The sequence below is a fragment of the Triticum urartu genome, unplaced genomic scaffold (assembly GCF_003073215.2).
Source record: "Triticum urartu cultivar G1812 unplaced genomic scaffold, Tu2.1 TuUngrouped_contig_4332, whole genome shotgun sequence".
Classification (NCBI taxonomy): domain Eukaryota; kingdom Viridiplantae; phylum Streptophyta; class Magnoliopsida; order Poales; family Poaceae; genus Triticum; species Triticum urartu.
In genome coordinates, this window is record NW_024114913.1 from 1 (window position 1) to 9,474 (window position 9,474).

The 9,474-nt window shown below is 41.3% G+C and overlaps 1 protein-coding gene and 1 pseudogene across 2 annotated transcripts; both read left to right on the forward strand.

Moving 5' to 3' along the window:
• Positions 1 to 1,110: 1,110 nt before the first annotated feature.
• On the forward strand, positions 1,111 to 4,672 carry LOC125527674 (receptor-like protein 45). 2 transcript variants are annotated; one of them, XM_048692188.1, is made up of 5 exons: positions 1,111 to 1,478; positions 1,566 to 1,712; positions 1,801 to 2,022; positions 2,119 to 2,334; positions 2,418 to 4,672. In XM_048692188.1, exons 1-5 carry the CDS (start codon positions 1,169 to 1,171, stop codon positions 4,559 to 4,561), a joined length of 3,039 nt encoding a protein of 1,012 aa, XP_048548145.1. In that variant the 5' UTR covers positions 1,111 to 1,168; the 3' UTR covers positions 4,562 to 4,672. The 2 variants fall into 2 exon arrangements, with proteins under 2 accessions (XP_048548145.1, XP_048548146.1); XM_048692189.1 differs by having other exon boundaries at positions 1,126 to 1,255.
• Positions 4,673 to 4,865: 193 nt separating this feature from the next.
• On the forward strand, positions 4,866 to 6,121 carry LOC125527675 (annotated as a pseudogene).
• Positions 6,122 to 9,474: the final 3,353 nt, after the last annotated feature.

Below are 9,474 nucleotides of genomic sequence, written 5' to 3' on the forward strand. Positions count from 1 at the left end.
GCCAGTCGAATGAGCGCCGAGCCGCTACTGCGGAGGAGCGCTCGCATGGGCTGTGGTCATGTGTTCCTTGATCTATCTCCTTTCGGTTGCTATTTCAAGGTGCATCCTCGATTTCTTCTGAATCTTCGATTCGGTTTGTGAATTTGGTAGTCTAACTTCCTAATTATATACAGCCATTTCCTGAGCCTGATAGTCATCTCAAGAATCATGTGTGTGCCTGACTATCTTAATCCTCATATGGTGTTGTTATAACTTGAATATACTATGTCTGCACCAAATGCTCTCTCTGACTAATTTTGGCCATCCAACTGGCGAATGCTATCGAAGAAATTTCGACAAGATTTTCCGTGAATGAATTATTTATGAGAAAAATATACTTTTCGTCCCTTAATTCTTGCCGGAGTTTAGATTTGGTCCCTTAACTCCAAAGCCGGACAACTTGTACCCTTGTTTATTTCGTCCCTTATTTATTTATTCAATTTTTTTTTGCAGGGAATCCATGGATGATGATTGATGGGTGAAGTATTGGTCCAAGTAAACTGACTCTGTGTGCCGGGTTGCACTCCTAGTCAAACATAGCGGACGAAAACTGCATGTCGGCACAACCTTAAAATCAGTCACCATCTTTCGTCCCTTAGTCTAGCCACTGCAGTCCAACCTAAGTGTATATATGCAGTCATTTGGCTTTTTTTTTTAGCAAAAGAGGAGCCCCCCTACGATTTCATAGAGAAACCATATGCAGTCATTTGTAAGAGGATTTCCTCACCACCTTGTATGCCGTTTGGGATTTATTTGTAAAGCAGACCGAAAGCCTGTTTTGAGGTATCTCAAGAATGCTTTGAAATACATTTTCGACAAGATTTTCTGTGGATGATGATTATCTTTTGGTGGAGAATCTGTTGATGATGATTGATGGGTGAAGTCTTGGTCCAAGTAAACTGACTGTGAGTGCCAGGTTGCACTCCTAGTCAATCTTAGCGGATAAAAACTACATGTCGGCACAATGTTCAAATCACTCACCATCTTTCCCTCTGCCACTACAGCCCAGCCTAAGTGTGTGTATATATGTACGCAGTCAGGAAGGGAAAGCACATTATCAGATATGGGTACTACTAGAAGCTTGCCATGGGGATCATTGTCTCTGGTCACATTTCTGTTATTACAGTCCATGGTTCACTTGTCCTCTGCCTGCTCCGTGGAGGAGAGGGCTGTCCTGATGGACATCCGGTCTTCACTGAGGAGAGCACACTCCCTGGTTTCACCTGATTTATGGGGGCACGATGATGATGAATGCTGCTCGTGGAAGACTGTGACATGCAACAATACCACCCAACGAGTGACTCATCTTGACCTTTCCTCAGTATATGCATCAGATGTAGGTGATCGTTGGTATTTAAACTTGTCGGTGTTTTCTGCATTCCACGAGCTTCAGTCCCTAGATCTATCACTCAATTTTCCCTGTTCGCTAAGCTTTGAGGGTACGTTTGGATTACAAACTCTCTCTGAGAACAATACATATGTGTGGTCATTTCTTATTCTTGTAGCTGTAACAAAAACAACTGCAGGATTGATTGGACTACCCAGGCTTCGATACCTTGACCTCAGTCTCACTTCGCTTGGAGGGGGTTCCCTGGAATTTATCGGGGCATGTGTTTCACTGGAAGTCTTAGCTCTCAACAACAACAACATTACTGGAGGTTTTCAAGATGCAGGTACTTACTGTTCTTATAGTAAGTACTGAGGTCAAGATTGACATTTCATATATATCCTTAACCTTCTTGCATCCCTATTCCTTTGCAGCTTTCAATAATCTTAGAAACTTGCGACAATTGAGTATGTCTATGAATAGACTCCACGGAAACCTCCCGGCATCTCTATTTGCACTTCCTCACCTAAAAATCCTAGATCTCTCAGAGAATATCTTCGATGGGCATATTCCACTTAGTTCGTCATCACGACCAATTTCCCTGGAAGTATTAGATCTCAGCGATAATCACCTCACTGGAATTATCCCGATTACAGGTAAACAAACAGGAATTTCTTACTTCATGACTTCATGTTTCATACTTTCTGTTCATGTGGTACCTGTAATAATTATACTTCTTGCATGCATCACAGCTTTTAAGAACATCAGGAACTTGAATATGGGTAGCAATCTATTCAGTGGATCTCTCCCTGTGTCAATACTTGAACTTCCTCATCTGAAGTTCCTAGATCTCTCATACAATCATTTTGAGGGAGGTTTTCCTATTAAGTTTTCTTTGGAACAAGTTCCACTTGAAGCCTTACATCTCGATGGTAATAACATGAGTGGACCTCTTCCGACTGAACAAGGTAAATAATGAACATTCCCGCTTATATGGTTTAAAAAGGTTGCCACTCTTTCTAATTGTTGCGTGATTTTCCTTTATTCGCAGCATTTGAAAATCTCCGGAACCTACGGCAGTTGTATTTGAGTTCCAACCAATTCAGCGGAAACATTCCAACATTAGCATTTCAAAATCTCCAGAACCTGCGAGAATTGTCTTTGAGTTCCAATCAATTCATTGGAAACATTCCATCATTATTGTTTTCTCTACCACATATTGAACTGTTGGATCTCTCATCAAACTTCTTCAGCGGACCAATTCCTATAAATCAATCTCCGAATCTTTCACTGTCACTTAAGAGTCTTCGATTGTCCCAAAACAAATTGAGTGGTAGATTTTCTTTCATTTGGCTTGGAGACCTCATAAAACTAGAAGAGATAGACCTTTCAGGCAATGCTAACCTAGTTGTCCATGTCAATATTCCTGGATGGACACCCCCTTTCCAACTGAAACAGTTATTGCTCTCTGGTTGTGACCTTGACAAGAGCATTATTGCGGAACCACATTTTTTAGACACACAGCGTCATTTAGAGGTGCTTGATTTGTCCAATAATAACTTGTCAGTTAGCATGCCGAATTGGTTGTTTACAAAGGAAGCAACACTACAGGAACTATATCTTGGAAATAACTCGCTAACTGGATCGCTAGACCCAATATGGCACACCCAGTCTTTTCTCCAGGTTATCAACTTACACATGAACCATGTCACAGGACAGCTGCCAGTCAACATCAGTTTAATGTTTCCAAGGTTGCTGATTCTGGATGTTTCTAGTAACAACTTCTTTGGGCACATACCAACTTCATTGTGCGGGATCAACTTCATGACGTTTTTAGACCTATCAAACAACAATTTTTCTGGGGAAGTTCCAGCTTGTGTGTTCACTAATTATCCCATGCTAGTGAGCTTAAAGGTCTCAAACAATAAGCTTGGTGGTCTGATTTTCGGTGGAATGAATAACCTGTCCATTACGTCGGAACTGTACCTGGATGGTAACAAATTCGAAGGGACGGTGCCTCGTGATCTGTCAGGAGGGACTTTAATGGTTATTGATTTGCATGACAACGAGTTATCTGGCAAACTTGATATGTCATTATGGAATATGTCTTCCTTGAAAGTCCTGAATCTTGCTTGCAATCATATAACTGGCAAAATTCATCCACAAATTTGCAGCTTTACCAGACTTGAACTTTTAGATATATCGAGCAACAATCTTACAGGGTCGGTACCGAACTGTAGCTGCATGTTGCTCCATTTTCTTAACCTGTCTGGGAATTCCTTATCTAGCCATATTTCCTATCCCTTCTTCAACATATCAAGTCTGATTGCCTTGGATATCAGAAACAATCAGTTTGCAGGCAACCTCCATTGGATATGTTATCTTGATAACATTAGGCTGCTTTCCTTGGGCGGAAATAAGTTTGAAGGGCAGGTCACTCCAAACTTGTGTGAACTCTTGCACTTGAGGATAATTGACTTGTCTCATAACAAGCTTTCAGGTTCATTACCCTCATGTATTGGTAATTTCTTTTTCAAAGGTGACAGGGGCGATCAAATTTTCCAGGTAGTATTAACGAGTTTACCGTACTCACTTAAGCCATATGACAATCCTTATGGCTTGAGAGGTTTTAGCTTTACTACCAAAGGGAATATGTACACATATGGTCGAAGTTTCTTTGTTTCAATGTCCGGCATCGACCTATCTGCGAATATGCTGCATGGAGAAATTCCTTGGGAGTTAGGAAACATGAGCCATATCAAATCCCTTAACTTGTCATACAATTTCTTTGTTGGCCCGATCCCAGAGACCTTTGGCGGCATGGAGGAGATTGAAAGCTTGGACCTCTCACACAATGAGCTGAGTGGACCAATACCTTGGCAGCTAGTGCGGTTATGTTCATTGGGGGTGTTCTCTGTGGCATACAACAACTTGTCAGGATGCATACCGAACTCTGGTCAGCTTGGCTCATTCGGCATGGAGAGCTACCTAGCCAACACCAACCTTCACCAGATTACGCAGGGGAACATGTGCACTCCCAGCCTAGACCCCATAGCGGAGGAAGATGTGTGTGAGATGTTTGGTGACCCAATCCTATACATGGTCATGGCTGCCGGGTTTATTTTGGCATTTTGGGCCACTGTTGCTTTTTCATTATTCCATCCGTACGGGACGTCTGTAATGTTCAAGCTGTAGTCGGTCCTGAGGAAAAATCGTTAGTCACAAATGTACTTTATGTGTACGTATACACCCAAGAACTTCCCGAAATTTCATTCTGGGTATGTAATATTAACAATAAACAATGGATTTTGTTTGGTTATATTTTGTACACATGATTTTCTTATTTTCCAAGTGTTTGTAGAATCTAATTGTAATTTGTCTTATGGAGTATGTATCATAGTGTACTTGCTTAGTACAGGTTAGCACTAGGGAAAATTATCGGTAAAGAGCATCCTTGCACTTCTTGCACAAATTCAGAACTGTCTGCTAGTTAACACGCATGCCCTTTACATATACACCAAATGCTGAAGGTTCATGCTGAGTCTTTTATCTGCAGGGAATTATATAGGGTGGTGTAGTTTTTACAAGAAACAATAATAACAAGAAGTTTAATTGTCCCTTGTGCTGAAACCCCTCTGCAAAGTACTAGTATAGCTTTTACAAGAAACACTAATAATAACTGTAAGCACATGTTCTAGATCAAGAATTGTACACAACCATATTTTTACTTGCACTGGTAGTTCACCAAGTCACTGCAAGTATCTATGTTCATTACGTGCCCCAGAAAACTAGCATTATTTGACTTCTTTCACAACATGTGTGCTATCTCCTATGACCATTTTGGAAGCCATTTTTTATACAGGAGTGCGATTTGTCTTTACAAAATATTCGGTTAGTGTTCTCGGTTCATAATAACCTTGATTTCTAATTTTGTTCATAATAGAAGGCCATGGAGAGTGTTGCATTGCACACCGGGTGTTTTCTGGTATCCTGAGATCAGATGTAACCTGCACAAATTGTGGGTTCTCATCCACAAATTTTGGATTCTGAATATAGCAATTGTCCTTGTGTTGCAAACCCAAAGCTGCATGTACCCAATTGAGAGAAACATAGTTGGCGTAAATTCCAATGTATCAGCACTCATGAGATGTTTAGAGCGGTTTGCCAGGGCGCCGAGGCTACATGCTCAACAGATATTCTTCTGTGAATGTTGCAAGGTAAGGCAAAGACTCCCTGAAGCAAATGTCCATTCACCAGTAGTGTCGCTTCCCTTTGAAGAGATGTGAGCATTCCACAGTTAAGCAGATAACAGGGAAGGTGGATCGCTCTCTGAAGTTTCATTTTACTCTGGAAATGGGGCATTACCTGTCATCCTTTATTCACAGAATCAGGTACGGAAACAGCATATCTTCATCAGAACTCAGAAGCCTATGATTCAGACGTGGTTTCTGAACTGCCTTATGAAATCGAAATATTTACGGAGTGATAAACTAGATGCTGGCCACATGGTATCTCAGCTTAAAATCGCTGGTACAGATGTGACAGTGCAGGGTAACCAGAGCTGGGGGCTATACTCTCAGAACCTCCCGGGCTTATATGCTTATGTGCAGAAGACTCTACAAAAAGGCTTCTGAAGCTATTAAACAACAAAGCTGGTGGTGTGATTTTTGGTGGGATGATAAATCTAGCCCATTACACCTGTATGATAACCAATTTGAAGCTTGTGATGCCTCGTGCTCTTTTTGGACTGACTAGATTTTTAATGGTCTTTGATTTGCACGATAATGAAATCGTCCGACGAACTCAATATGTGTTTGGTGGTATCAGCCTGATTTGCCTCATTTGGTAATTGAATAGTGCAACCATAGAATCGGCAGAATCCATCCACAGATTTGTAATCTCACAGGACTTGAACTTAAACTTCTAGATCTATGGAGCAACAACTTTACATGATCTGTACCAAACTGTAGTTTTTTGTTGCTTAATTTTCTTAAACTGTTGTCTGGGAATTTTCTTATCTGGTGATCTCTTTTTTTTTCCAACACAACAAGTTTGATTGCTTCGGATATCAGACACAATCAGTTCAAAAACAATTTCCTTTGGGCATGTTATATACTCCCTCCATTCTTAAAAGTAAAGTATATTTTGTTTCCTTAAGACATGCATTTGACTAATAATTACTCTATAAATACAAGGTTATACTCCCTTCGTTTCATAATGTAATGCATATAGATTTAAAAAAAAAGTCAAACCTCACAAGCTTTGACCAAGTTTTTGAATAAAAACATTTACATCTATAATGCCAAACATATATCATTAGATTTATCATAAGATGTAGTTTCATATTTTATAGAGAAAAGTATGTTTTTGGTCTCTCAAGTTCCCCAAAAGTATAGACTTGGTCCCTTAAGGTTTTTTGGTATACATTGGGTCCTTCAAGTCTCAAAACCAGATAAGTTTGGTCCAAAACTAGATTTTAAGCACATTGACTGGGTTTGACCACGTTGACCAGGTTTGAATGATGACCAGTAAATTTAAAAGCATGTTGATTCTGACAAGCATATTGGTTGTCACAAAATTTCAGATTTTTTGAATTTGTTTCCTATTTTTCTTGAATTTATTGTTCATCAGTCAAATCTGGTCAACGTGGCCAAACCCGGTCAAACCCCAATCAACGTGCTCAAAATCTGGTTTTGGACCAAACTTATCCGGTTTTGAGACTTGCAGGACCAAATATATACCAAAAAAAAAATCTTATGGGACCAAGTATATACTTTTAGAGAACTTGAGGGACCAAAAACATACTTTTCTCTATTTTATATACTTGACATTGTACATATAAACAGTTTTCTCTATAAAATTTATCAAAGTTTGACTTTTCAAAAAAAGATCTATACGTACTATAATATGGAATGGAGAGAGTATGATATAGAATTGTGTGTCACTAGATTCGTATTTAAAAGTACTTTGTTATGATAGTGATTTTGTATCACATAAATCAAATATATTAATCGAGTAATTTTTGGTAAAAGTATTGTCTTAACAAAACTAAATACGCCTTATTCACGGGAACGGAGGTAGTATATTGATTATAGGAAGGTATAGAAGAAAAAAGGGGGAAAAAGCAAAGGGTTGTATCAGTTATATGGGCCGAGGCAGCGCTACAGCTCAGCAAAAGTCAGAAGGCGGGGTCCTAGTGGCGGAAGCAGCCCAACAACTACGATTTGCCATAGCAGGCCCGGGGAGGTGAGTTAGCCGGCCCTGTTACTGACCCGGCGAGCGAGGGTCCCTCCCGGCCGTCGTCGCCGACGGCGGCGACCGGACGCACCTGCAAGTGACGAAATCCGGGAAGAGCACCGAGCACACATCTTTGCCCAGGGCCTAGTCCTCGCACGCCTTCCTCAGTCCCCGCCCGGGACGCCGGCTGCGGCCGCGGGAGGCTAGGTGGCGGCTCTGGCGTGATGTGGACGACGGCGCAAGGGTTTCGGCTGGGCCATGGCCGCGGTGTCGAAATGGCGCCGAGCTGCCATACGGAGCACTGCTCGTGTAAGTCGTATTCATGCTCGACCAGTCTCTTCTCGGCTGCTATTTCCAAGCACATCTTGCTGATGTCGTTTCTGGAATTTCGATCTGGTGTTGTCAGAACTGCAAAAGTCGAGTCATCTTTTCCTTTTGTGTGTGCGGAACCGCAAAAGTCTAGACGTCTGTGACTAATTCGCCATCCACCTGTCAGTGCATGACAATATATTTTCAAAGTCTGAAGTCTTGGTCCAAGTAAACTCACCATGTGCGCCGCCAAGTTGGGCTTGCATTGCATATCCCTAGCAGTAATTGATACTACCAAGTTAGGAATCTGCAGCAGAGTGTTAAGACTGCTCACCATTCTTCTCTCAAGGTCTATCCACTACAGCCCAACGCTAGTTTATATGAGCACAGACAGGAGAGGAAAAAACTTATTATCAGATATGGGTAGCTGGTTGCCATGGGGATCATTGTCTTTGACGCTGTTTCTCTTGTTGCACTCCATGCTTACCTTGTCCTCTGGCTGCTTCGTGGAGGAGAGAGCTGCTCTGCTGGACATCCGGTCTTCTCTGATAAGAGCGCATTCCCCGATTGCGCTTGATTCATGGGGGAAGGATGGTGATGACTGCTGCTCGTGGGAGCGTGTGAAATGCAACAATATAACACAGCGAGTGTCTCACCTCGACCTTTCCTCTGTATATTTCACGATGGATGTAGACGATCGTTGGTATTTAAACTTTACAGTGTTTTCTGCATTCCATGAGCTTCAGTGCCTAGATCTATCTTACAACTATCAGTGTTCACTAAGCTCGGAAGGTACGCACGTGCTCCAAATTCTCTTATAACACTTTGTGTGTGTAGTCGCTTCTTATTCTCATATATGCACAAACAAAAACACCTGCAGGGTTTGTTGGACTAGCCAAGCTTCGTTATCTCAACCTCAGTGACACTATGTGGGAAGTGGGTTTCCCGGAATTTATAGGAGAAATTGTCTCACTGGAAGTCTTAACTCTCAGTGGTAACAGAATGACCGGAGGTCTTCCGGACGCAGGTACAAAATTTTACTGCTTATGGTATTAGTAGTAAGGTAGAGGTTCATTCTCATATGTCCCTCCACATTTTGCAGCTGTTAAAAATCTTAGGAACTTGCGAATATTGAATATGTCCTGGAGTAACTTCAACGGAAGCCTACCGGAATCATTATTCTCACTTCCTCATCTAAAGATCCTAGATCTCTCCATAAATAACTTCGGTGGGCATATTCCAATCAGTTCATCCTCTGGACCAATTTTACTTGAAGTGTTAGATCTCAGCTATAATAACCTCAGTGGAAATCTCCCAGTTACAGGTAAAAAAACTAGTTAACTATTTGAAAAGAGATTCCATGTTTATACTTGAGTTTGTGCTACCTGTAAACATTATGCTACTTCCATGCATCACAGCCTTTAAAAGCATCAGGAACTTGAAATTGCGTAAGAACCAATTCAGTGGATCTTTCCCCGCGTCATTATTTGCACTTCCTCATCTGAAGTCCCTAGATCTCTCATATAATAATTTGAGTGGAGCTCTTCCGACTGGACAAGGTA

Excerpts from the sequence above, each read along its gene's own strand:
- LOC125527674 (XM_048692188.1), top strand. The coding sequence starts at position 1,169 with ATGGTTCACTTGTCCTCTGCCTGCTCCGTGGAGGAGAGGGCTGTCCTG. Across the intron at positions 1,479-1,565 it reads CTGTTCGCTAAGCTTTGAGG|GATTGATTGGACTACCCAGG; the intron begins GTACGTTTGGAT and ends AAACAACTGCAG. Across the intron at positions 1,713-1,800 it reads TGGAGGTTTTCAAGATGCAG|CTTTCAATAATCTTAGAAAC; the intron begins GTACTTACTGTT and ends ATTCCTTTGCAG.